We start from the raw sequence: 26,524 nt of genomic DNA, 5'->3' as shown, positions 1-26,524 counted from the left end.
ATCTCCTGATGAGCAAACTAGCTCAAAGTGGGCTAGATGAAACAACGATCCGGTGGATCCACAGCTGGCTACAGAATCGGACTCAAAGAGTGCGTATCAATGGGACCTTCTCCAACTGGGGAGAGGTAATGAGTGGGGTACTGCAGGGCTCAGTCCTGGGCCCAGTGCTCTTCAACATTTTTATGAATGACCTGGAGGAGGCGGCGCAGGGAATGCTGATCAGATTTGCAGATGACACCAAATTAGGCAGGACAGCTAATAGTTTGGAAGAACCAATTACATGGGGAGGCGGTGGGCTCTCCCACACTGGAGGCGTTCAAGACGAGGCTGGACAGCCGCCTGTCAGGGATGCTCTGACTTGGATCCCTGCACTGAGCACGGGGCTGGACTCGATGGCCTCGTGGGCCCCTTCCAACCCCACTAGTCTATGATTCTATGATACGCTCTGACTTGTAAGGAGCGTTTTCATCCTGCCCTGAGGGAGACAATTCCTACGTGAACCCGGGAGTTCCCTGCACAAAGGATGGGCCACTCGCCTCGTTACCTCTGTGCTCCCGCATCGGAGAGCTCCGGCCAGCTGGCGGGCGGCCTTCCCGACGTTTCAACCACGCCCCCACTTCCTGCTCTTGGGCGGATGTAGGTGCATCTATAACCCTAGGAAAGGGTAGAGCGGTGCTACCATGCCCTGCGGGCGGGACTCTCGGCCGGGGGCCTCTCTGCCCGTCCCGCGCTCCCGCCGTGCGGCCTCGGCGGCTGGGCCGCGCGTGCCTCGCCCCGGCCCGGGCGCCTCGCTCTGCGCGGGGGCGGGGTTCACTCGGCCACGGCGCTCCCTGGCTGACCGGGGCCGCTCGCCGCCCTTGGCCGCGGCTGCCGGGGCCCAGCGGGCAGGGAGGAGGCCGTGCGCGCTACCCTGCCCGGCGCTGCGTTGGAGCCCCCTCCCTCCGCCGGGCGCCCGCCCCCGTCCGGGGCTGCAGCCAAAGCCGGGGCTCCTCCAGCCCGGGCCCACCCGCAGCCGCAGCCGGGGAGGCCGAGCGAGGCCTCGCGCTCCGGGGGAAAGCGGCCGCGCCGCGGGCGGCCCGAGGAGGGAGAGCGGCTCTGCCGGCTGCTGCATTGGGGGCGAGCGGCGGCCCCACCCGCGGCCGGGGAGATGTTGCCATCCGGGGTCTCGCCCCATTGTGTCTCATGGGCGGCTGTCACTTCCCGACGAGGAGTCCGGCGTGGACCCGGAAGCCGAGAACGGCGCCGATGCTATACGCGCTCCACGTACACCAAGTCTATAGGGACGTCCCTTCCGCCCCATTCGCTCCCTTTGTGCCTCTCGGGGCGGACTCCCGTTCCCGTCATGCCCCGCGGCCGGAACCGGAAGCGCCCGCAGCCCTGGCCGCCCGCCCCGCGGATGGGCGGGAGCGCCGGGAGGAGCGGCGGCGGCGGCTGTCGGGGCGTCGCGGAGGAAGAGGCGCCGGTGGCGGCCCAGGCCCTGGCCCGACGGCGCTGAGCGGCCCGGCGCGCGGGAGGCGCCGCCGCCCCGCCGCCGCCGGGCACGATGCCCCGCCGGAAGCAGCGCCACCCGCAGCCCGTCAAAGGTCAGCGCCGCCCGCCCCGGCCTGCCGCTCGCGCCGCCCCGCGCCGGCCGGCCCTGAGGCGCCGCGCGGGCGCCCACGGCCCCGCTCGCCGGCCCCCGGGGCGGGGCGGGCAAGGGGCCTCCCGCGCCGTCGCGCGCCCTCGCCGCCAGGAGGGCTGGGCGCGGCGCTCCCTGGCGGGCGGCGGCGTCTTCTTCATCTGAGCCCCCTGCTCTGTTGGTCTCTGTTGCAGTGGACGCCGCTGGCGCCCCGGCCGAGCCGCCGGGAGAGGAGAGGCCGGCGCCGCCGCCGCCGCCGCCGCGCAGCGGCTTCCTCCTGAGGCCTGGCCTGGAGCTCGAGCTGGAGGGGGAGGAGGAGGGGGACGACGACGACGACGACGACGAGAGCAGCGCCCAGATCCTGGCCTTCGAGAAGGACTCGGAAGGTGGGGCCGGCCGGCCGCCTCGGGCGCCCTAGGCAGGCGGGGTGGGCTTCCCCTCCGAGCTGCTGGGGGTCCCGCCGTGCCCCGATCTCCCCGCCCCGTCGCTGCGTGGCCCCAATCCCACCTGGGCGGGGGGGGAGTCAATAGGCAGGAGGGCCGTAGGCGGTGCTGGCGGCAGCGGCCTCCCTTTGGCTGTGAGGAGCGCTAGAGCTTAGCTCCCCCACGCCGTAACCCCCTATTGTACCAGCAGGAAAGGGAGAGGCCAAGGTGAGGACCCCCCAGCCGCCCACCTGATGCCCCCTCCTTGTGTGCTGCAGACTCCTTCGGGGGAACGCCTGGCAGGCTGCGGGCCTACGCGCTGAGCGACGAGGAGGAGGAGTTCCCGCCTCTGGGCCGGGCCCCAGAAGAGGAGGAGGAGGAGGAGGAGGAGGAGGGTGGCAGTGGCAGCGGCGAGAGCGAGGGGGGGCCAGGCCAGGCTTGCCAGCACTGCGGCCTGCCTGCTCCAGGCCCTGCTCCCTGCTGCCCCCCTGGGGCCAGGGATGAGGAAGGCCCCCCCTCGGGGCCACGCGTGGTCTTTTCCTGCCAGCTGTGCCCCTTCGCCTCACACTACTCCAGCCACCTTAAGCGGCACATGAAGACCCACAACGGGGACAAGCCCTACCGCTGCCCCCATTGCCCCTACGCTTCTGCCCAGCTGGTCAACCTGACACGCCACCTGCGCACCCACACTGGCGAGAAGCCCTACCGCTGCCCCAGCTGCCCCTTCGCATGCAGCAGCCTGGGCAACCTCAAGAGGCATCAGCGAGTCCACAGCCAGGAGCGTCCGATGCGCTGCGGCTCTTGCAGCTGCCGCTGTGGCCACAGCCCTCCCCAGCCCCACAGTGGTGCTGGGGCCCAGGGGGAGTCAGAGGCAGAGATGGAGGGCCCCCCTGTTGCAGACCAGGAGACAGGTACGTGACCAGGGGGGACACATGCATGAGCAAGCTCTATCTAGCAAAAGCTCACCACTGGGGAAGCAGCCTGGTATCCTCCAGATGTTTTGGACTGCAGTTCCTTTAAGCCCTGGCCATACCGGCTGGGGTTGACAGTTGTCCTAAACATCAGGAAGGCACCAGGTTGCTTCTGGAGCCTAGCAGGAAGGCTGTTCTTGTCATCTCCCAATTGGAATGAATCCATACCCGTAAGCGGAGTCAGGGCCAGTCTCTGTCTGGCATCCCCCCTCCCAGCTTTCAGCCAGAATGGTCTCTGTTCTAAAGGACTCTCACAGTGCACATCCAAGGCAGTTTTGGCCTCCAAGGAGCATGCCAGAGGTTCGGCCTGGGTCTGGGCTGTATAGGTTGCATTTCCGATTTCTCACTGCTCTTCTTGTTTGCAGAGCTGCTGCTGCTGCCGCCACCGCCACCACCACCACTACTGCCTGGCTCCCCGTTCCTGCGGCCTGAAGACACTGGCCCTGTTCTCCCCGAGCTGCTGTTCCCATTCACGTGCCGGGCCTGCGGGCTAGTGCTGGAGGCAGATGAAGGCCTGGGTGAGCCAGTCTGTGGCCGCTGCAGCCTGGCGGTGCTGGGGGCCGAGCCTGCCTCCCCCAAAGGCTTCTCGTGCCAGCTTTGCCCCTTCGTGACCACCTACCCAAACCACCTGGCTCGCCACATGAAGACACACAGTGGAGAGAAGCCCTTTGCCTGTGCCCTCTGCCCATATGCCTCGGCACACTTGGACAACCTCAAGCGTCACCAGCGAGTTCACACAGGCGAGAAGCCCTACAAGTGTCCCCTGTGCCCTTATGCCTGTGGCAACCTGGCCAACCTCAAGCGCCATGGCCGCATCCACTCCGGGGACAAGCCCTTCCGCTGCCGCCTCTGCCCGTACTCCTGCAACCAGAGCATGAACCTCAAGCGCCACATGCTGCGGCACACGGGGGAAAAGCCCTTCCAGTGCCGCATCTGCCCCTATACCACTGGCCATTGGGACAACTACAAGCGCCACCAGAAGGTGCATGGCCAGGGCATGGCTGAGGAAGGGGGCCCTGGCCCAGAGGGCAGCCTTCCCTAACGGGACCCAAAGACTCTGCACCTCCCAGGGCTCCTGCTGCAGTTGCCTGGTGTCAGCACTGTGCCGCAGGAGGCTGGGGCAACCAGAGGCGCTTGGGAGAAGGGGACGGCTTGTGCTCGCGGTGGGCCAGGGCGCCCCTTGGAGTTTCTTGACTGATGAGCACCTGGGCGCTGTGCCCTGCCTTGCCCTGCCGAACATAGGAATGGGAAAAGGCACCTTCTGCTCCTGAGCATCAGGCCATTCTCAGCGTGAGGGGGGCTCTGGCTGCATTTCTGGGATGGGAACCCTGCCGTGGGGAGCCTGTGGTGCTCCTCTGTCCTCTTTCTCTCCCCCCACCCCTCCCATTCTTTAACTGTGGTTGCTGCTTGAGTCTGTGTAATTTATATGGTGTATTAATGCATTAAACTGTTTTCTTATCTTGCTTTATTTTGGCTGGGGGGGGGGGGGAGAACAGCAGTCAGACCTCACATCCTCCTGTTGTGCCCTGCCTGCCTACGGCAGGGTTGTGGCCTCGCTCTCCTTCGCATTTTCCTATAGCACAAGGGGCGAGATCTGTTTCCAGGAGGGGAAATTCCGCTGCAAGGGCTCCACAGCCCGCTCTGGGCATTTTAGCTTCCACTCAGAGCCTTCACGCTGCTGGCTTGGACAGACATCTTTTCCCCCAGGAGGAGGACTTTGTTAGCTGGGGCCCCTGCGGTAGTGCCTGTGTGACCATTTCCTTGTGGGAGCTTGGAAAGCAGGACAGCACAGAGGGAGGGCGCGCAGGACCCGTTCCCAATCATGATCTATTTAATCATTGTCACAAACATTTGTTAATGTTCATCTGTAAACAGCGGGAAGATAAACAAGATTACAAGCCTAGCGGTTATGCAGAAGGCTATGGGGAGCACCTGGACTGTGTCTGCTCTTGGCGCGAAAGTCCGCTCTACCCTAGTTTGGCGTGCATGGAGCTGAAGCTGCCAGCCGCACCCCATCCATGTAGACAAGAGGGTGGGCAGCTGGCTGGGGTTGAGGCACATGGAGATCCACCCAGGAGATTTTACATCCCACAGAGTTGAGTCAGGGCAGGGCCCCTAGAGGTCTTCATCACCAATGCCCTCAAAGGCGTAGTTGCCATGGAAGTCGTTTGCCCCAAAGTCAGCAGAAGAGATGGAATGGCTGATGGCACGCAGACTGACGGAGCCCAGTTTGCTCTGGGGAGGGGAGAGAAGAGATGGGTATGAGCAGGGCCCTGGGGGCGGGGGTCCCCTTCCTTTTGCCACCATCGTGGGGGTGGAGGGGAGAAGACGAGCAGTGACTCACCGAGACCTTTGCAATAGACTCCCTGCTTGCATCAGGAGAATCCTGGCAGGATAGGCAGATATATTAGAAGGGCAGAGACTGCACTAGCCCACAAAAACGGCAACTAGGGGAAGGGGTGGTAGGGCTTGCTTACCAAAAGAGGGGGAGCCTTTACTGCTTGCTGGCTGCCTGGCTGCTGCAGGGCTCCATTGACTCGCCTGCGGAACATCTGGGGGAGGGGGAAGGGAAGAGAATGCATAGCAGCTCAGGAAGCCAAGCCCCTGCCCCGGGGGGGGGGGGGGTCTGCTCCTTCCTGAGGTGCACAGGCACAGACCCCTCCTGAAGGTGCTCAGGAACCTGAGCCCTACCTTGCGAATGCTGCCTCCTGATTTCTTCACCATCAGTTCATCCACCATAGACTGCAGGCAGATGCTCAGCATTATGGCCTGGAAAAAAGTGGGGTAAGAGGAGGAGGATGCTGTGCCATGGGCGCTCTCTGGAATGCTATCCCCAGCTGCCAGAGCCTCAATTCTGTAAACTTTGCACAAATCTGGCACCTGAACGATCATCAGCCAACCCAGAATAAAATTCAGTTTCTTTGCATCTGAGAGCTGTTCAAAGAGCCTTATTTGCAGGGAGTCTGTTGTCTTCGGCCGTGGGGGGGGGGGGGGTAGGTGCTGCCCTTCAGTGGAGATCAACCCTGGGTCAAGATCCCCAACGCGATCCCTGCCTGCCTACCTGCGGGCTGGTGATTGTGACCCACTGTAGGCGGTCCTTACTCATCAGGTACTCAAAGGCAAGTTCCAGCTTCACCTCTGACTTGCCAGCAGTAGGGCCTGATGTCCCGTTGTGCACGGGGACCTGAAAATAGAGCAGGGGGCAAAACTGCTACCTGCTTGTGCTGTGGGGGGAGGTCCACAGGGGAAGAGTCCCTGCCCCCCAGCCTGCTGGCATATCCAGTTAATAGGGCGTCGGAGCACCAGCACCTGGGAAAAGCAGCACCCCACTGGCCAGGCCCAACACTGTCCAAGGCAGCATCACGCATTCACTCACCGAGGAAGTGACCCGCCAGCAGCGCATCCGGGTCACCTTGAAACTCCCCTCCTTGATCTGGTCATTGGGCAGCTTGACCTGGAAGTTCAGCTCACTATTCCCAGCCCCCACAATGACGTGGCAGCCCTTTTCGGGGAAGTCTGTGATGCAGGGGTCAAATTTGAGATAGCCGTAATACTTGAGAGTCTGTGCCAAGCGGATGAACTGTGGCAAGGAGCAGAAAGAGGATGAGCTGGCATGGGAATCTGCATGCCCCTTGGCCAGAACCCACTCCCGTTGGCCACCAGTGAGAAAAGCATGAAGTGGTAAGGGGTGTGGGGCCCAGCCTACCTCCTTCTTGGAGACCTTATCCTGTAGGGACTTCAGCTGACGGTGCTGCTCCTTGTTGGCAAGGATCCAGCCCCGCTCGATGTCAGCAACTGTCTGTGAGGGAACGGGAGGAGGAGGGCAGCCAAGGGAGTGCTGTCTGCCTATCCAGCCCCCCTCTTCCTCCTGATGGCTCAAGAGGAGCCTAGCCCCTGGCCCATCACTCACCTGAGCATAAAGCAGGTTCAGTCCCACCCGCTGCTCCATGACATCGTCGTCGTAGGCAGAGTCCCAGTAGCTGGTGGGAAAGATGGAGCCAGGTGATGAGTGACATTTCATTGGCTGCTGATTTGGCCAGGTCTGGTGCTATTTCCTCCACTTCCTCCCCCCACTCTGCGCCCCCCTCACCTCTTGCGCAGGAGAATCTTGTACTCGGGGTTGTGGAGGCTGGTGACCGACACATACGGCAGCTCAAATTCTTGCAGCTTCCGGATGACTGGAAGAGAATGCAGCTCACAGGCAGCCAAGCCAGCCTGCCTCCTCCCCCCGCCCCACAGCACCCTTCTTCCCTCCACCCCACTTCCTGGTTCTGGCTGGCAACCTGGTCCCCTTGGGATTACAGCAAGGTTATGGGTAGGCAGGCACTCACAGGAAAAGTCTCCGTCCTTGGCTTCCCGCACCAGGAAAAGATGGAAGTAGCCAATCAAGTCCTCCGGCAAGTCCAGCTTCGAGGCCACAGCCTGTGAAAAACATGGAAGTGGAAAAGCTTACCAGAAGCTGAACTCTCCCTCCAGCCGGAGCAAAGGAACGGCTGCTGGCCAGCCTGCTGCACAGAAGGCACCGTGCAGGGACAGCCCCAGCGCAGCTCCCCCTTGGGAAGAAAGCAGTGTCCCCAGCTCTTGTTTCAAGCAAGGCAAGGAAAAAATTGCCCCCCCCCCCCCCGGACATGAGCTGGGGGAGAGCGGGCTGCTACTACTGTTGCCCCAGCAAGCGCTCACCTCCAGGACATCCTCCGTCTGGTCTGAGGTGAGGATGTTGACCTTCACCTTCTGCCCGTTGGACAGCAGCACCTCCAGGTGAGCCTCCTCAGTGGGGATCTGCTGGGTCTCCTGGGGGCACACGAAGGCTGCAGTCAGCCTATCCCCGCCAGGCACGCTCTCCTTGCCCCCTTGTCACAGGCTCCGCCCCCTTACCTGCTGGGCTTTGCGCAGAAAGCTGTTGAAGATCTCGCTGCCTCCCAGCAAGGGGTCCTGGCGCACTGTGGGTCGAGAAGAGAGGGCGCCGTCAGCCTGGAGGGCTCCCTCGCTGGCCTCTTCTCCAGCCAAGCCTTGTGTCCACAGCCTCGCTGTGCCCGCCACGCAGCACCTGCCTCCATCCCTGGGCACGCCTCAAAAGACTCACCAGCCTGCATGTACTTCTCCAGCTGCTCCCGCCGCTGCTCCACCTCCCCCGGGGTGAGGGTGAAGATCTTCTTGGGAGGAAAGGCGGGGACCACATTGGCACCGTACTCCTTCCGCAGCTGTAGGAAGAAAGCACTGCTGGTCCTCGGAACACAGCCCCAAGGGGAGCGGTCTGCCGTGCCCAGCTGGGCCCTGGGAAGCACCCCGCCCTGCGGTGGGCCAGCAGCACCCAGCGTAGCAAACCCGAACAGAGGGGAAGGCTGGGTTGGGGGTTCTGAGGACTTCTGAGAATCGGCGTGGGCAGGCCCCTGCCACGGCCCCTCCTCACCTGTTCATGCAGGCCCAGCAGCTGGCTGTAGCGCGCCTGGCAGTGCAGGACCCCGTTCACGTGGATGCTGTAGGCCTGCGTGGGGGGGAGCGTGGGTCAGGCCAGCGGCGGCAGAGGCAGCAGCTGGCGCAGGGCAATGGGGTGGGGCCTGGGGAGGAGGAGCCCAGCCAGCTGCCCTGCCCCCAGAGCTGCCCTGGGATGGCAAGACCCTCCTCTGGCATGAGCCCCCTGGGATCCGCTCCATGGCTGGCTCCAGGTCCAGGATCGGAAAGGAGCATGGCCCTTCCACAGGGCTGGAGCCCCACTACGCCCCCTTCCCGATCCAGGAGCGGATAGCCACGTGAGACCAGCCCGAGCCTGCTGCCTCTTTCCACCTCCGCTGCCTGGGCTGTGGAAAGGGTGGAGGTACCGGGGCAGAAAAGGCCTCCTGGGCCAAGCCGCAACCAAAAAGTCAGGCATGCAGATCCCGAGAAACAGCCGAGGGAGCGGGCCGCGCCTGCCCTGGGAAGGCGGCCACTCTGTTCTCGCTGCGGGGGGGGGGGGGCTGAAGCCCCATGCCTTGCCTCGCCCCCGCAGAGGAGCGGCTTGGCCCCTTCCCTGCCTAAGGCCAGCCCCACTGCCGCCTCTGGGGTGCGGCCTGCAGCGCCCCCTCTGCAGCGGCCCCAAGAGCAGGAGCCGGCCGGCCGAGGGAGGGCGCCCGCGCGGGGAAGAGGCCTCCACTGCATGGGTGGGGGTGGTCGGGGCCTCCAGGACCCGCCTCGCTCCCCCACCGGCTGGCCGCTGCGGCCAACGAGCGGAGGCCCGGCGGCTGGGCGGAGCGGCCCTCGGCCTCATCGAGCCGCGGGGGAAGGGAGCCTCGAGCAGCCTTCGCCACCAGGCAGAACCGCGCCCGCGGAGGCGCCGGGAGAGGCGGGGCATCCCGGGGGCGAGGGGGGCCCCACGCGCGCCCCCGGCCGGCCTCACCCTCCGCGGCCGCTGCTGACCTGAGCGGCCCTCCCCCTTCGAGCCCTGGCCCGACGCGGGCGCCGGGAAGCCGCCCCCGGCGCGCGCTCCGAGGCCCGACGGGTGCGGCCCAGAAGGCGGCAGGGAGGGGCGGGCCCGCGCACCGGCCCCAGCCGCCCGCGCCCCCGGCTCCGCGCGCTCCTCCGGGCCGGGACCCCTTTCCGCGGGAGGGTCCCGCGGGAGCCGCCCCCTCCTGCCGGGCCCTCGGCCCGCACCACCCACCACGTAGGCCGCGCCGCCGCCGCCGCCGCCCCCGGCGCGGGCCTCGGTCTCCGGGATGGAGAAGTGCATGGCCGCTTCCGCCTCGCGCCGCCGCTACCTCCGAGCCAGGCCGGGACCGAGCCCGGGCGCCGCCGCCATCTTGCGGGAGGGGAGGGAGCTCCGTGGGCGGGCGCGGGAGGCGGCGCCAGCCCGGCGCGGGGGGGCCGCGGGCCGCCTCGGACCCGCCCCCACCCCACCGGGCGGAGGGGAGGGGCGGGGCGCCGCCAACGGCGCCGGCCGCGCCGCGTGCGGGCCCAGGGCGGCGCGGTCGCGGGCCCGCCCCCGGCCGCGGGAGGAGCGCTCGTGCGTGGCGGCCGGCCGCCCGGGCAGGGCCCCGCCGGCGCCGCCCAGGGCCGCCGCCGCGTCCCCCGCACAGCGGCAGCGGCCCTTCGCGCGCGCCCCGCCCCGGACGCCGGGGCGGGGCGCCGCGGGCCGTCGGGGCCCTCGCCCGGGAGCTGCCCGGGTCACGCGGGGAGGCGCCGCGCGCGGAGGGCGGGCCGCCGCGTAGCCCGCCGCGGCCGGCAGGAGGCGCCGGCGGGGCGGGGCGAGACGGCGATGGCGGCGCGCGGCGGCGGCGGGGAGCGCGGCGCGGAGCCCGGCCAGGTGAGTGCGAGCGCCGCGCCGCCCGCGCCCCCGCGCGCCCGCCCGCCCGCGCCTCACCCTGGCCCCGGCCTCCTCCCTCCCTCCGCCTGCAGGGCCCCGGCGCGGAGCTCGCGCCCCGCGAGGAGAAGCTGCAGCTCCGCAGAGAAAAGAGGCAGCAGCGGAAGAAGCGCCGCGAAGCGGAGAAGGACGAGGAGCCGCTCCCCGAGGCGCCCGCACGCCCCGGGCCCGCGCTCGGGCCGCCGCCAGGTGCTGCGCGGGTCCCCGTCGGAGCGCGCGCCCCCCTCCGTGGCCGGCCCCTGTGCGCCGGCGAGGCGCCCTGGGGCGGCGCGGCCGGCCGCGGGAGGCCGGAGACGGGGCGGCGCGCCGGCCGCGCTGCCCCCGCGCGCCCCTCGCTGACCTCCCTCTCTTCCTCCCGCGCGCCAGGGCCGGAGCCTCCCGCGGCCGAGCCGGCGGCGCGCCAGGCATGCGGCGGCGGGCAGCGCGCGGGCCCGGGCCGGAGCAAGGCCGAGCTGCGGGCGGAGCGCCGGGCCAAGCAGGAGGCCGAGCGGGCGCAGAAGCAAGCCCGGAGGGGCGAGCAGGGCCAGGCCGCCGCGCCCGCCAAGCCCGGCCCGGCGCCCGGCGAGGCCCCGCCAGGTAAGGCTCTGTCGCGGCGCCGCCGGGGGGGGGGGGCCGCCGCCGCGCCGCCCTGCCCTGAGCCTCCCCCTCCCTCCCTCCGCCAGGGGTGAAGCGGCTCCCGGGGCACGTGCAGGTGGACGACGCGGCCGCCCAGAAGAAGCTGGCCAAGAAGCTGGAGCGCCAGCAGGTATCCGGGGCGGGGAGCGGGTTCCTTGGCCCGCTGGCGCTCGCGCCCGGGGCGGGGCGGGGCGCCTCTCCCCACGCCAGGCCTGGGCCGTCTGGGGAGGGGCTCCCGGCAGGCGGAGAGCTGCTCCAGCGCCAGGACTGCGCTCCCGTTACGGGGCCCGTGCCGGCAGTGGGCGGGGCTGGCCTGCAGGGTCAGCGCTTGCCTTGCACGGCTCCCTGGCCGTAGATCGAGAGGCGGCTGGTGCGTGCGCTACCTTGGGCTTGCGAGGCACAGCCCTGGCAAGTTCCTAGTCTCCAAAATACCCACTGGGAATCCCAGAACAGTCATTCGGAGTCCCCAGATACTGCCCTGAAAGTCTTTTCCCTTAAACATTCTGGGACTTTTTTTGTATTGTTGTCATCAATTACTCTTATAGAGAAAAGCCACCAGAACTGTAGTGATGGCAGCCCAAAGAGGTCCTATCCCTTGTGGGGGGGGGGGGTAGTTTTTCTTTTCGTTGCCTAACAATGTTCAAAGGGTTTGGAACACTGACCGATTAGGTCAGGACATACGGCTACACCCACCATAACGAAACATGGCATGGCTATGCTCTGAAAGCCTTGCTTGGATATTAACCAGCGAGGACGCTGCTGCAAAAGAACTCAACTGTCCAACCCCAAGGAGATTAAACACCACAAGCAGCTGAGAGCGTGTTTCTTTCTTTTTTTAAAAGAAGCTGGCATGCATAATATTGACTCAGGTTTGAGCACCAGCGACAAATTCTGCACATGGCCCTTTTATCGTAGAATTATAGAAGAGTTAGAAGGCGCCTATAAGACCATTGAGTCCAATCCCCTGCTCAGTGTAGGAATCCAAGTCAGAGCATCCCCAGCAGGTGGCTGTCCAGCCTCGTCTTGAATGCCTCCAGTGTGGGAGAGCCCACCACCTCCCTTGGTAACTGGCTCCATTGTCATACCGCTCTAAGTCAGGAAGTTTCTCCTGCTGTTCAGCTGGAATTTGGCTTCCTGTAACGAGCCCATGATTCTGTGTCCTGTACTCTGGGATGATCGAGAAGAGATCCTGGCCTTCCTCTCTGGGACAACCTCTCAAGGCCTTTATATACTATATCTATCTATATCTGCATTGAGCAGGGGATTAGACTCGATGGCCTTGTAGGCTCCTTCCAACCCTACATTCTTTGATTCTTTAAAAGTGCTATTCTATCTCCCCTCAGTCTTCTCTTCTCAAGGTTAAACATGCCCAGTTCTTTCAGCCTCTCTTCATAGGGCTTGTTTCCAGTCCCCTGATCATTCTTTGCCCTCTCCAGCTTTTCTGCATCCTCTTAAAGTGCAGTGCCTAGAACTGGACACAGTATTCCAGATGAGGCCTAACCAGTGCTGAGTAGAGGGGAACTAGAACTTCCCAGGATTTGGAAGCTATACTTCTAGTAATGCAGCCTAAAAGAGCATTTGCCTTTTTTGCAGCCACATCACATGGTTGGCTCATATTCAGATTGTGATCGACAACAATTCCCAGATCCTTCTCACTTGTCGTGTTGTTCAGCCACGTATCCCCCATCTTGTAACTGAGCATTTGGTTTCTTTTTCCTAGGTGCAGAATTAAATTTCGTTCTGTTGTTTTCTGCCCAGCGCTGCCTATCAGCAAGCGGCATACGCCATACTCAGTGAAAGGTTTTGTTGTGTTGTGGGTAGGTCTATGTTCATTGACGAAGCGGCCTCCAGAGAAAGGGTATTAATAGACACCCATGCATCATATCTTGAATAGGCACTCACAGACAATGTCTGTTCTTCTCACATATGTACGCAGACAGGAAATCTGTGGCAGAAATTATCATTGCACAAATAACACAAGTTGGTGACAAGTTTTCCAAATGTCAACATTGCTTTTAGAATGTGTCTTGCTCTTTTTGGAACAGGAACTGTTCAACCAAACAATAATTTCCTTTAATTGAATTGAATCATTTTTATAAGTCCCAAACTTTTTTGTCGGGCCTGGGCACTGTACCTGTTGTGCCTAATGGATCATCCAGCCATGAGCCACCCACAAGCTCATACGGCACCCCACGCTCATGTGTGCATGCGCAGACTCCACACGCACATACAGCTGAGCAGGCCGAGGGGAGGTCCGAGCTCCCCTCTGCTCAGCTGTTCGGGAAGCAACCAAGCAGCGGCAAGAGCGGGTTACTCCTTCCTGGCATGGGTGGGGCAGCACCTTCCCTTGTGTTTCCTGGGGGGCGGGGCTTCAACGAGAGGGAGGAGCCTTGGCAGGTGGGATGAGTAGGCCTGGTGGGCCACATCCAGCCCACAGGCCAGAGTTTCCCCACCACCTCCCGATTCAGGGGGTTGGGGCTGGCCCTTGCAGCCTCAGAGGAATGGCGTGTTGGGCCTGGAGGAGGCAGATCTGGAACACTATGAATGGACGGCTCTCCTTCCTCCATTTGGCAGGTGCTCCGACTTTCTAACAGGCCCCGCAGCAGTAACTGGAAAGTGCTGTATAAATGGTTCTGGGGCAGGTGGTGATGTGACTGAAGGATTCCTCATAGGCAGGGGGGCCACTGCTGGAAGCTGGGATGTGCAGCTGTCCACCCCCAGCCCTGCTTTTCTCCCCCTGTCCAGGTACCTCTGAGGCCAGATTATGGTGCCAAAGTCAGCCTCTTCTCCCACCTGCATCAGTACAGTCGCAAAGAGCTGCTGACACAGCAGATGAGGTGGGTACCTGTCTGTGTGTTTGGGGAGGGGGCCCCTCAAGCCCACCAAACAGGCATCATCCAGACAGGCTGGAACTTACAGGAGTAATGCCAGGGCAGCAGGGTGTTTCCAAGCTGCTCTGGAAGGAAGGCCGGGAGGGGGAGAGAAACCTGACACCCCCCTTGGCCACCCTCTGTGACCTGGCTAGATTTGAGCCTTGCTGGCATCCCGTTGTAGTGCTGTCTTTGGCCAGAGTTTCTCTCCTCCGTTTCCTTCCCCCACAAAATGGGAAAGCTTTGTTCGCCAGCTGCCTTCAGGTTTGCTGGCTATCCATCGCTCTCTGACACGCCATTCCAATCTTCTCTGTCATGGTATTTCAAAAAGGTGTAGACGGATAGCAGTGGCAGCTGCTGCCACCCTTTGTAATGGCCACACGCCCCTTCTAAGCACACCTCGTTGCACTTTGGTATAATTGATGTGTTCTGTGAAGCACCCGTTTTGGCGGGGGGCATCTGAGCGATGCCTGTCGTAACACATGATGACCTTCCCCTTCACAGCATCCCGGTGTCTGCCATCCACCCTGCAGTGGTGCGGCTTGGCCTCCAGTATTCCCAGGGCATCGTCAATGGCTCCAACGCCCGCTGCATTGCGCTCCTGAGGGCCTTCAAACAGGTGTGTGCCGGGGCGGGCTGCTGCCACAGGGTCCCACTGTACTCGATCTGGGTCTCCCCACACCGGGTGACTGACTGGGCAGCATACTGGCACGTCAGGCTCGGCGTACATGCGCATCGAGTGCTGTGGCAACTTACCCTGATTTCACCCTCCCGCGAGGCCTGAGCTGGCAGGCAGTGCCCCCTTGTCAAGAAGATTGGCAAAGCCCCGAATGGCTCGAGAGTGGAGGACCCCAGGAGTCGCCTCCTCCTGCAAGAGCCAGCCTCTGTAGGAAGAGCTGTCTTGGAGGCCCTCCGGGTGAGAGGCGAGGCAAGGGGGGCCTTCGCTTGGGGACGCCTGGCTTTGCAGGCCCGTCTCCAGTGAGGTTCGACTGCTGCTGGGATTTGTTGTCCTTCGGATGCTAAGTGAAAACTTTGTCATCCCAAGCTTTCTAGGTCTTTGCCTTGGACTGTTTTATCTAGTGGTATTGCTGTTGTGTTTTGTTAATTGTAACTTGTTTTATATTTTATACTGGAAGTTGTTCTGAAGTTCTGTATTGCAGAGTGGAGTGTTCAGTACCCAAATCAATAACCAGGAAAAAGATTTCAGGGTAGAGTGGATAGCTCAACGAAAGCACCTGCTGAGTGTACAGCAGCCATGAAAAGGGTGCTTTCTGTGCTGGGGGATTATTAGAACAGGTATTGAAAATGAGACGGCCAATATTGCAGTGCCCACATACAAATCGTTGGTGCAGCCATACTTATTTTATAGAATCATAGAATAGTAGGGTTGGAAGGGGCCTACAAGGCCATCGAGTCCAACCCCCTGCTCAATGCAGGAATCCAAGTCAGAGCATCCCTGACAAATGGCTGTCCAGCCTCGTCTTGAATGTCTCCAGTGTGGGAGAGCCCACCACCTCCCAGGGTAAAAATTATATTATTTCTATGATTACCTAAGATTGCTTATGTTCTGTCTTTCTGTTAAAAAATATAATGCTTAATTTAGCTACATTATTTTCATTAAATGATTTACTACATTTCTAATCTGCCCAGTAACTAATGCTCTCTAGGTGGATTACAGACAGTTAAAATATTAAAATGCCATAGAACGTTCCAGCTATAAAATACAACACAAATGTCTAAATGAATAACATACAACATAACACTTTTTAAAAAGCTGATGTACCAAACATGATAAAGAGAGAGTGCAACAGATTAAAAAAGCAGAATCAAAACCTATAAAGGATCATGGAAAACTTGCCAAAACAAAATCGTATTTACCAGGGAGCAGAAAGTACAAAGGGGCTGGACAAACCCCCTGTGGAAGAGAATTCCACAAATGGATTGCAGTCACGAACAGGCCCTCTTGCATCTCCCAACCAGTCTCACCTGAGCCTATGCTGGGATGCAGAGAAGGGCCTCTCCTTCAGATGCCAGGGTGCTGGCCGGAGGGGAAGGGAGGAGCTGGGGTGCCTTCAGTAGTCTGGAGCAAATCCATTAAAGGCTTTAACAACTGCCTTGACTTATGCTTAGGGTCACGCTGGCTGCCAGCGTGGCACTTCTAAAGAGGCAAGATGCACTCACACATCCACGCTCCTGTGAGCACCCTTGCTGCCATGTGCTGGGCCAGTGGAAGTTTCTAGAGATTCTTCAGAGGCAGCCCCACGCCGAGCACGTTACAGTTGTCCAATCCTGATGTTTGTTTACGTCAGCGCGGGTCCCTGAGGCAAGGTCTTCCTTTCCCAGAAACAGGGAGGCTTGGCACACAGAGACCTAAGTTGGACAAAGGCTCCCTTGGCCACATCCAGGAGCAAATCTGGATTCAGGAGAACCCTCACCCTGTGAACGTGGCTGGTTGTTTGATGGACTGAAAAATGTGAAGAGGTTTTTCTTCCTCTTGTAATACTCAGGGGGCGCATTTCTTTACACCACACAGAATTAATGTATGGAATTCATAGAAGCATAGAATAGTAGGGTTGGAAGGCCATCGAGTCCAACCCCCTGCTCAATGCAGGAATCCAAGTCAGAGCATCCCTGACAGATGGCTGTCCAGCCTCGTCTCGAACGCCACCAGTGTGGGAGAGCCCGCCACCTCCCTGGGCAATTGGTTCCATTGTCATATTGTTCCAACAGTCAGGAAGTTTTTTCTGATGTTCAGCCGGAATCTGGCTTCCTGTCACTTGAGCCCATTATTCCGTGTCCTGCACTCTGGGATGATCAAGAAGAGATCCTGGCCTTCCTCTCTGGGACAACCTTTCAAGTACTTGAAGAGCGCTATCATACCTCCCCTCAGCCTTCTCTTCTCAAGGCTAAACATGCCCAGTTCTTTCAGTCTCTCCTCATAGGGCTTTGTTTCCAGTCCCCTGATCATCTTTGTTGCCCTCCTCTGAACCCTCCCCAGTTTGTCTGCATCCTTCTTAAAGTGTGGTGCCCAGACCTGGACACAGTACTCCAGATGAGGCCTAACCAGTGCTGAGTAGAGGGGAACTAGTACTTCCCGGGATTTGGAAGCTATGCTTCTTTTAATGCAGCCCAAAATAGCATTTGCCTTTTTTGCAGCCACATCACATTGTTGGCTCATATTCAGCTTGTGATCTACAACAGTTCCAAGATCCTTCTCGCTTGTAGTGTTGTTGAGCCACGTATCCCCCATCTTGTAACTGTGCATTTGGTTTCTTTTTCCTAGGTACAGAACTGGGCATTTATCCCTATTAAGTGTCATTCTGTTGTTTTCTGCCCAGCGCTCCAGTCTATCCAGATCACTTTGAATTTTGTTTTTGTCTTCCAAAGTATTGGCTATCCCGCCCAATTTGGTGTCATCTGCAAATTTGATCAGCATTCCCTGCACCTCCTCCTCCAAGTCATTAATAAGAATGTTGAAGAGCACTGGGCCCAGGACTGAGCCCTGCGGTACCCCACTCGTTACCTCTCCCCAGTTGGAGAAGGTCCCATTGATAAGCACTCTCTGAGTCCGATTCTGTAGCCAACTGTGGATCCACCGGATCGTTGTTTCATCAAGCCCACTTTGAGCTAGTTTGCTCATCAGGATCTCATGGGGCACTTTGTCGAAAGCTTTGCTGAAGTCGAGGAATATTATGTCTACAGCATTCCCACGATCCACAAGGGAGGTGACTTGATCACAAAATGAGATCAGATTTGTCTGGCAGGATTTGTTCTTCACAAATCCACGTTGGCTTCGAGTAATCACTGCTTTGTTTTCAAGGTGCTTCCAGATGGATTGCTTTATGATCTGCTCCAGAATTTTCCCAGGGATTGATGTCAGACTGACTGGTCTGTAGTTCCCAGGTTCCTCCTTTTTACCCTTTTTGAAGATAGGGACAACGTTCGCTGTCCTCCAGTCACCTGGCACTTACTTGGCCTTCTTTCCACTTCCTATATGTGTCCTTTTATGTTTTCAGGTCATCCCTAAGCTTTTTGTGAAGCCACATTGGCTTCTTCTGTTGTCTTCCACCTTTTCTTCTTGTTGGAATTGTTTGTGATTGTGCCTTGAGAATTTCCTTTTTTAAAAGCTCCCACCCATCTTGGACTCTTTTTCTCGTTAGCGTCGCTTGCCATGGGACCTTACTGATCACTGTTCTGAGTTTATTAAAATCAGCTTTCCTAAAATCCAGGGTACGCGTTTGACTACACTCAGCTTTTGCTTCCCTTAGAACCAAGAACTCAAGGACAACATGGTCGCTTTCCCCCAGAGTTCCTGTAACTGCTACTTTCTCCACTAGGTCATCTCTTTTGGTTAGGATCAAGTCAAGGATAGCCGATCCTCTAGTTCCTTCCTCTACTTTCTGTAGGAGGAAGTTATTTGCCACACAAGGCAGGAATTTCCTGGAGGGGCCATGCTTTGCAGAATTTGTCTCCCAACAAATATCGGGGAAATTGAAGTCCCCCATTACTACTACATCATGCTTCTTTAAAACATTGGCTATTTGCTTTTCCAAAGTTTCATCCTCGTCTTCTCTTTGGTTGGGTGGCCGGTAGTAGACTCTGACCACCAGGTTCCTTTTATTCTTTGCTGCATTTATTTTGATCCAGATGCTCTCGATGGGGCTACCAAGCTCCTCCTCCTGTATTTCTGTGCAGAGATATGTATTTTTCACGTACAGTGCAACCCCACCTCTCTTTCTGTTCCTCCTGTTCTTTTTGAACAAGTTATATCCTTCAGTTGCTGTATTCCAGTCATGAATTCACAGCTGCCCAGCCGGAAAAAGGTCCTGGCTAGCTGGCTTTCAAGGAGGATCTAATACACTGACGGAGGGGGAGGAGTTTGTGTCCGTGGCTCTAGGCAGCCTCTGGCTTCAGAACACCCTCCTGCGTTGGAGCAGGCTCTGGCCGCCACGCGTCGAAGGCGGCCTCCCAGGGTGGCGTTGGGTTGGCCCCTGCGGATGCTGGACTAGAGTGGCCCCCTTGGGCTGGCGTGGGCAGCAGCAAGAGGGCTCCTGGTGGCCCGTAAGCGAGCCTGACCCACTTGCAGCCTCACTTTTCTCCCGCCCCTCAGGTGATTGGGGACTACACCACCCCAGCCAACGAGGAACTCTCACGGGACCTGGTGAACAAGTTGAAGCCCTCCATCAGGTGACTGGGAACAGGGGAATTGCCCCCTTTAGAGAAGGGTGGGTGGTCTTAAGGGTGGCAGGGAGGCACCTTTGAGTTGAGCATGCCTTTCCTCTGCAGCTTCCTGAACCAGTGCCGGCCCCTCTCCGCTAGCATGGGCAACGCCATCAAGTTCCTCAAGAAGGAGATCTCGGCCTTGCCTGGCTCCATGCGAGAGGAGGAGGCGAGTTCTGCAGCTCCGGGGGTGGGGAGGGTGGCACTGCCCCTTGGAGCCTGGGGTCCCCTCGGCGGTAGCATTGCAGGCCTGTCCTTGCCTGTTCAGTGGAGGGCCCCCCTCCGTGGCGTTTCAGCACCCCCCCCCCGCATTTTTGGGAGTTGTGGTCCTGCCCCCAAGAGCGGTGCCCGAGGGCTGCTCCCTGGTTGCTCTTGCCCAGAAGGACTGGGGGAGCATTGGCAGGAGGGTCTCCCCCGTCCGTGTGGGGGGGGTGGGGGAGTGACCAGGCCCCTCTCCCGGCAACAGGCCAAGGGGGTCCTTCAAGATGCCATCGACAAGTACGAGCGGGAGAAGATTGTTCTGGCAGCCCGAGCCATCTCCAAGTTTGCCTTCGAGAAGGTCAGCGATGGAGACGTCATCCTGGTTTATGGATGGTACGGACAATGCCTGGGGCAGGAGGAGCGGGGGGCAGTGATGCTGTTGCAGGCCCACCACAGGAGCTGGCCCCGAGGATTCAAGGGCTGATTCAAACCAGGATGGGGATTGGACTGCGTGCAGCGTAGCCTCGTGACTGGCCCGTGGCTGCCGGCCCAAATGCCATAGCGGATGGAATTTGAAGGGGTGGGGCGGGGCGGGGCGGGGCGGGGCTCTTGGAAGGCCCAGCCCACGGTTTCGGCTCCTCCCTCATCTGTGTCTGTCTGCCCCACAGCTCGTCCCTTGTGAGCCACACCCTCTGCCACGCCCGTGCCAAGGGCCGTGCCTTCCGGGTGGTGGTGGTGGATAGCCGGCCGCGGCTGGAGGGCCGGGAGACGCTGCGCCGCCTGGTGCAGCAGGGCGTGCGCTGCAGCTACGTGCTCATCAGCGCCATCTCCTGCGTCTTGCCCGAGGTGGGGAGCGGCGCAGAAGGGGCCAAGGGCGTGGGGCTGCTGCTGCTGGCTCTGGGGGGGTTCTGCAGCTGCTGGCTCTGGGGGGGTTCTGCAGCTGCTGCTGGGGCACGGTGGGCAGCAGGCCTGCCCACTTTCTGCGCCTCCTCTGTCATCCCGCCCCACCCATGGACTACTCTGGGAGCGCTTGAGGGCTGGGTGTGGCAGGGCTGGTGCCAAACGGCCTGAGGCCGGAAAGCACAGGTGCTGCCCCCTCCCCCATCTGCCTCGCTCCCCCAGCCCTCCCCCTCCTCCCCACTTCCACCCCCCCCCGCCTCATTGCTGCCGCCCACTCAGCACAGGCAATCTCCAGGGACACCCCTCTTCCCACCATGCCTGGCTCTTGAGAAGGGCCCCTCGGAGCCAGGCATTTGGGTGTGGCCGCCTCTCTGGGGAGCTGCGCTGGCCGCCTTGCCGGATGGCCTGGTCTTCAGAGGTCGGCCGCCACCTGCTGGCTTGCACCAACAGAGCTGGTGGCATCAGCAAGGTGGCAGTGGCGGCAAAGGGCGGTCCCCCTCCTGCTCTGCTGCCTGAAGCGGAGGCTTCCCTCTGCCTCAGGAGAGGGCTGGCCCTGCCAGTAGCTTGGCTTCCCCTCCCCACCCACAGGTCTCCAAGGTGCTGCTGGGAGCTCATGCGCTGTTGGCTAATGGTTCTGTGATGTCCCGGATGGGCACTTCCCAGATCGCGCTGCTTTCCAAGGCCCACAACGTGCCGGTCCTGGTCTGCTGTGAGACCTACAAGTTCTGCGAGCGGGTCCAGACAGACTCTTTCGTCTCCAATGAGCTCGGTATGCTGCGGCCTTGCTGGGAGTGGGAGGGGGGAGCCAAGGAGTGTCCCTTGCAGGAGGAAAAGTCCAGCTAGCACAGACTTCCAGTGGCGTTTCTTGCCCCACCTTCCCCTCAGAGACCGTGGAGGGTTAATGTGAGAGAAGCGGACACAACGACCTGCGAGGTAGGATAGGCTGGGAGAGGGACTAGCCTGAGACCCCTGAGTGGGCTTTGAGCCTGGGCAGGCCTCGCGCCAAGTTCTGAAAGCAAGAGGCTGCAGCACAGCTGTCCGGCCAAGCAGAGGTTCTGTCCAGGGAGCTGTGGAAGTCCTCTGTGGGTAGGGCAAACCGGCTCCCATTGCAGCAAACCAAATGGGCCCTGGGATGTATGGGAGAGGCAGGCAGCGGGCTGATGCTGGGCTGCCCAGGTCCTGACACTTGGAAGGAGGCAGGCTGTCCGGCTGCTGCCACCTCCAGACGACCGGGAGGGAGGGTGGGATTGCCTGCCCTTCTTCGAGACCCCAGTGCATGACCTTCTTGGGGGGGTCGTGGTGCCCTCTGACTGGACCCTTTGCCCACAGACGACCCCGATGACCTGATTGGGTTGCACGCAGGGAGGAGCCCGCTAGCCGGCTGGCAAGAGAGCAAGTCGCTGCGCCTCCTGAACCTAGTCTACGACGTGACGCCCCTGGAGCTGGTGGATCTGGTGATTACAGACTTGGGGATGATCCCTTGCACCTCCGTCCCGGTTGTGCTGCGTGTCAAGAACGTGGAGCAGTAATGTGGGGAAGAGGGGAGCAAATAAACTTGCATGTGCCCTGCTCTATGTGTGCGTGTGCCTGAGTGGAGCAGCCGCAGCCCCGAAGTGGCTTCCTGGGAGAACCAGCCCTTTTTGTGGCCAGAACAGCTAGAAGTAGATGAGCAGCTCTTCTGGGAGGGAGTCCGTCCAAGGGGCTGCGGAGGTCTCTGTTACCAGCACCACGGCTGCTGGACACGGGCCTTCTCTCTGGAATTTGTGAAGGTGTAATCACAAGTGTCCTGGAGTGTATGCAAAGTGCCTTTCTGTTGCCCCGATCAGTACCCACATCCAAGGAGGCCTGAGCACCAGCACCTTTTTCTCTAGGGCAGGAGTGTGGAATGTGCGGCCTGCCACCTGTGGTTGGATGGCAGCTCCCCTCACTCTTGGCTCTGCTAGCTGGGGCTGATGGGAGTTGCAGTGCTCCCAGGCTTAACCTCAGCAAGACCTTAGCTGGCCTCCTGGCAGCCTGCATTGCCCCTCCAGGAGCACCGCTGCCGCGCTTGGCTGCCAGCTCTCTCCCTGAACCCTTCTTGTGCAGGCCCAGGGCAGCCGAGAGAAAGGAAGGTGGCCAGTGGACCTCCCAGTTTCCATCTCCACACAGGGCTACTAGGGGGGACAGAGGGACCCAGTGACCCCCCAGCCTGTTTCCTAAATGTCACGTGCACAGCTGGCTTGCAGGGAGGGGTGCTGCTGGCCCCAGCCCTGGTCCCTTCTTTGCAGAGGTTGTGCCTTGTTATTATTTACTACATTTCTATACTGCCCAATAACCGGAGCTCTCTGGGCTGTTTACAAAGATTAAAAACATTAAAAATACAATATACAGAGATTAAAAACCATTTACACAAAAAACACGTGAACAGACAATATACACCAAAGAAACATATCTAAAACAACTTCAGACAATCTAAAAAACAACCAACCCAAACCATAAGACATTCCTGGATGGATTATGCCTGGGAGAAGACAAAAGGTCTTAACCTGGTGCAGAAAAGATAATGATGGCACCAGGTGGGCGTAATTACACAATTTGGGGGCCACCACCAAAAAGGCCCCCCCTTCATGGATCACTGCCTTGTTGTGGCGAAGGGGCTTGCGTAACTCAGTGAAGCCATAAGCTATGCCGTGCAGGGCCACCCAAGACGGACAGGTCATGGCAGAGAGTTCTGACAAAATGTGGTCCACTGGAGAAGGAAATGGCAACCCACTCCAGTATTCTTGCCAAGAAAACCCCATGGAACGTATCACAAGGCTAAAAGAGATGACGCCGGAAGATGAGCCCCTCAGGTCGGAAGGTGTCCAATATGCTAGTGGGGAAGAGCAGAGGGTATTTCCAAGTAGCGCCAGAAAGAGTGAAGCGGCTGGACCAAACCCGAAAGGACACTCAGCTGTGGATGTGTCTGGTGGTGAAAAGAAAATCCGATGCTGTAAAGAACAATATTGTTTAGGAACCTGGAATGTCAGATCAATGAATCAAGGCAAGCTGGAGGTGGTCAAACATGAGATGGCAAGATTGAACATCGACATCTTGGGAATCAGCGAACTAAAATGGACAAGCATGGGCGAATTTAATTCAGGTGACCATCATATCTACTACTGTGGGCAAGAATCCCTTAGAAGAAATGGAGTAGCACTCATAGTCAACAAAAGGGTGGGAAAAGCAGTACTGGGCTACAATCTTAAAAATGATAGAATGATCTCAGTACGAATCCAAGGCAAACCATTCAACATCACAGTAATTCAAGTCTATGCCCCAACCGCTGAGGCCGAAGAAGCTGAGGTTGATCGGTTCTATGAAGACCTACAACACCTTCTAGAACTAACACCAAAAAAAGATGTCCTCTTCATCATAGGGAATTGGAATGCTAAAGTAGGAAGTCAAGAAATCACCGGGATAACAGGCAGGCATGGCCTTGGTGTACAAAATGAAGCAGGACAAAAGCTAATAGAGTTTTGCCAAGAGAACATGCTGATCATAGCAAACACTCTTTTCCAACAGCACAAGAGGCGACTCTACACATGGACGTCACCAGATGGTCAATATCGAAATCAGATTGATTATGTCCTTTGCAGCCAAAGATGGAGAAGCTCCATACAGTCAGTCAAAACAAGACCTGGAGCTGACTGTGGCTCAGATCATGAGCTGCTTCTTGCAAAATTTCGGCATAAATTGAAGAACGTCGGGAAAACCACTAAACCGTTCAGGTATGACCTAAATCATATCCCTGATGAATATACAGTGGAGGTGAGGAATAGATTTCAGGGATTAGACCTGATAGACAGAGTGCCTGAGGAACTATGGACGGAGGTCCGTAACATTGTTCAGGAGGCAGCAACGAAATCCGTCCCAAAGAAAAAGAAATGCAAGAAAGCCAAGTGGCTGTCTGATGAGGCTTTACAAGTAGCTCACGAAAGAAGGGAAGCGAAAAGCAAGGGAGAAAGGGGAAGATATACCCAACTGAATGCAGAGCTCCAGAGAATAGCAAGGAGAGACAAGAAGGCCTTCTTAAATGAACAATGCAAAGAAATCGAGGAAAACAACAGAATGGGAAAGACTAGAGATCTCTTCAAGAAAATCGGAGATCTCAAGGGAACATTTTGTGCAAAGATGGGCATGATAAAGGACAAAGAAGGCAGGGACCTAACAGAAGCAGATGAGCTTAAGAAGAGGTGGCAAGAATACACAGAAGAACTATACAGGAAAGATCTGAATGTCCCTGATAGCCATAATAGTGCGGTCACTGAACTTGAGCCGGACATCCTCGAGAGTGAAGTCAAGTGGGCCTTAGGAAGCATTAGTAACAGCAAAGCTAGCGGAGATGACAGTATTCCAGCCGAGCTATTTAAAATCCTAAAAGATGATGCTGTTAAAGTGCTGCATTCAATATGCCAACAAATCTGGAACACTCAACAGTGGCCACAAGACTGGAAAAGGTCAATTTACATTCCAATTCCAAAGAAGGGCAACGCCAAAGATTGTTCAAACTACCGCACAATTGCGCTCATTTCACATGCCAGCAAGGCGATGCTCAAAATCCTACAAGCTAGGCTTCAGCAGTATGCGAACCGAGAACTACCGGAAGTACAAGCTGGGTTTCGAAGAGGCAGAGGAACTAGAGATCAAATCGCCAACGTTCGCTGCATCATGGAGAAAGCAAGAGAATTCCAGAAAAACGTCTATTTCTGCTTCATTGACTACGCTAAAGCCTTTGATTGTGTGGATCACAACAAACTGTGGCAAATTCTTAAAGTGATGGGAGTACCAGACCACCTTACCTGTCTCCTGAGAAACCTGTACGAGGGTCAAGAAGCAACAGTAAGAACCGGACATGGAACAACCGATTGGTTCAAAATTGGGAAAGGAGTACGACAAGGCTGCATATTGTCACCCTGCTTATTTAACTTATATGCAGAGTACATCATGAGAAATGCCGGGTTGGATGAATCACAGGTCGGAATTCAGATTGCTGGGAGAATTATCAACAACCTCCGATATGGAGACGATACCACCCTAATGGCAGAAAGCGAAGAGGATCTCAAGAGCCTCTTGTTGAGGGTGAAAGAGGAGAGTGCAAAAGCTGGTTTCAAACTCAACATTAAAAAAACGAAGATCATGGCATCTGGCCCCATCACTTCCTGGCATATAGAAGGGGAAGAAATGGAAGCAGTGACAGATTTTACTTTCTTGGGCTCCAAGATCACCGCAGACGGTGACTGTAGCCATGAAATTAAAAGACGCTTGCTCCTTGGGAGGAAAGCTATGGCCAACCTAGACAGCATAGTAAGAAGCAGAGACATCACCTTGCCGACAAAGGTCCGTCTAATCAAAGCTATGGTTTTCCCAGTAGTAATTTATGGCTGTGAGAGCTGGACTATAAGGAAGGCTGAGCGCCGAAGAATTGATGCCTTCGAACTGTGGTGCTGGAGAAGACTCTTACGAGTCCCCTGGACTGCAAGGAGGTCAAATCAGTCCATTCTAAAGGAAATCAACCCTGAGTGCTCATTGGAAGGACAGATACTGAAGCTGAAGCTCCAATATTTTGGCCACCTAATGCGAAGAGAAGCCTCACTGGAAAAGACCCTGATGCTGGGAAAGACTGAAGGCAAAAGGAGAAGGGGACGGCAGAGGATGAGATGGCTAGATAGCATCACCGATGCAATGAATATGGACTTGAGCACACTCGGGGAGAGAGCGCAGGACAGGAAGGCCTGGCGTGCTGTGGTCCACGGGGTCACGAAGAGTCGGACACGACTGAACAACAACAACAACCAAAAAGGCCCTCCCCCTTGTCACTGCCTTCCCCAGGTATAGGCAGCTCGAGGAGGGCCTTAGACCTCGGGGAAAGTGGGTGCGTGGGTTGTCCAGGGGCATTTTGAGCCGCGGGGTGGGAAGTGTTTCAGGCCTGAGCAGAGGAGCTGGGGAAGCGGGAAGGAGAGGAAAGGCGGTGGCCGGGGAGCCCCCACCTGCTGCCGCGCACAGCCCAGCCGCGCGCTGGGCCGGGCGGCGGTGGGCCGCGGGCCCCCGGCGTTTCGGGCGGGCCGGGCCGGGCCGCGCGTGCCTCCGCTCGTTGGCGGCGCGGCTCAGCGGGCCCCCGCGTGCAGGAGCAGCCTTCGTCCGCGGCGCGCCAGTCCCGGCCGGCCGGCGCCCTCCCGGGCAGGCCTCGGCGGAGCTGCGTGGGCCTGCTCTGGGCGGCGCTCGGCCGGCCCTCCGGGGAGGCCTCGAGGCCCCCGGCTCGCGCCGCGGGGGCCCCGGGGGCGGCCGCCTCGGGGAGCGCCGCGGCTCCAGCTCCCCAGCGCCGAGCGATCCGCGGGGCGGGGCGGGGCGGGGCG

The 26,524-nt window shown here is 59.0% G+C and overlaps 3 protein-coding genes across 7 annotated transcripts; 2 read left to right on the top strand and 1 right to left on the bottom strand.

Moving 5' to 3' along the window:
* The first annotated feature begins 1,394 nt into the window (after positions 1–1,394).
* On the top strand, positions 1,395–4,470 carry ZNF513 (zinc finger protein 513). Its single transcript, XM_084840262.1, has 4 exons — positions 1,395–1,583; positions 1,813–2,004; positions 2,319–2,951; positions 3,377–4,470. Exons 1-4 carry the CDS (start codon positions 1,544–1,546, stop codon positions 4,051–4,053), a joined length of 1,542 nt encoding a protein of 513 aa, XP_084696388.1. The 5' UTR covers positions 1,395–1,543; the 3' UTR covers positions 4,054–4,470.
* Positions 4,471–4,723: 253 nt separating this feature from the next.
* On the bottom strand, positions 4,724–9,816 carry SNX17 (sorting nexin 17). Of its 4 annotated transcripts, XM_084840876.1 has the most exons (15): positions 9,646–9,816; positions 8,422–8,496; positions 8,095–8,212; positions 7,887–7,951; positions 7,692–7,802; positions 7,343–7,433; positions 7,102–7,189; positions 6,922–6,991; positions 6,718–6,810; positions 6,388–6,591; positions 6,073–6,195; positions 5,703–5,780; positions 5,489–5,563; positions 5,356–5,397; positions 4,724–5,246 (listed from the first exon to the last, which is right to left on the bottom strand). In XM_084840876.1, exons 1-15 carry the CDS (start codon positions 9,712–9,714, stop codon positions 5,127–5,129), a joined length of 1,422 nt encoding a protein of 473 aa, XP_084697002.1. In that variant the 5' UTR covers positions 9,715–9,816; the 3' UTR covers positions 4,724–5,126. The 4 variants fall into 4 exon arrangements, with proteins under 4 accessions (XP_084697002.1, XP_084697182.1, XP_084697089.1 ...); XM_084841056.1 differs by lacking the exon at positions 6,073–6,195; XM_084840963.1 differs by lacking the exon at positions 6,718–6,810.
* A 409-nt stretch (positions 9,817–10,225) lies between these two features.
* Positions 10,226–21,719, top strand: EIF2B4 (eukaryotic translation initiation factor 2B subunit delta). 2 transcript variants are annotated; one of them, XM_084839805.1, is made up of 12 exons: positions 10,226–10,287; positions 10,380–10,533; positions 10,711–10,920; positions 11,007–11,089; positions 13,705–13,796; positions 14,334–14,448; positions 18,940–19,016; positions 19,116–19,218; positions 19,516–19,643; positions 19,919–20,096; positions 20,739–20,919; positions 21,480–21,719. In XM_084839805.1, exons 1-12 carry the CDS (start codon positions 10,240–10,242, stop codon positions 21,677–21,679), a joined length of 1,569 nt encoding a protein of 522 aa, XP_084695931.1. In that variant the 5' UTR covers positions 10,226–10,239; the 3' UTR covers positions 21,680–21,719. The 2 variants fall into 2 exon arrangements, with proteins under 2 accessions (XP_084695931.1, XP_084696024.1); XM_084839898.1 differs by lacking the exon at positions 10,711–10,920.
* The last annotated feature ends 4,805 nt before the right edge of the window (positions 21,720–26,524 follow it).

Source organism: Heloderma suspectum, chromosome 1 (genome assembly GCF_057233095.1).
Source record: "Heloderma suspectum isolate Gila_16-S chromosome 1, 16-S_ref, whole genome shotgun sequence".
NCBI lineage: Eukaryota > Metazoa > Chordata > Lepidosauria > Squamata > Helodermatidae > Heloderma > Heloderma suspectum.
The sequence above is the reverse complement of the archived record's forward strand: the minus strand, read 5'-3'. Positions and strand labels throughout refer to the sequence as shown.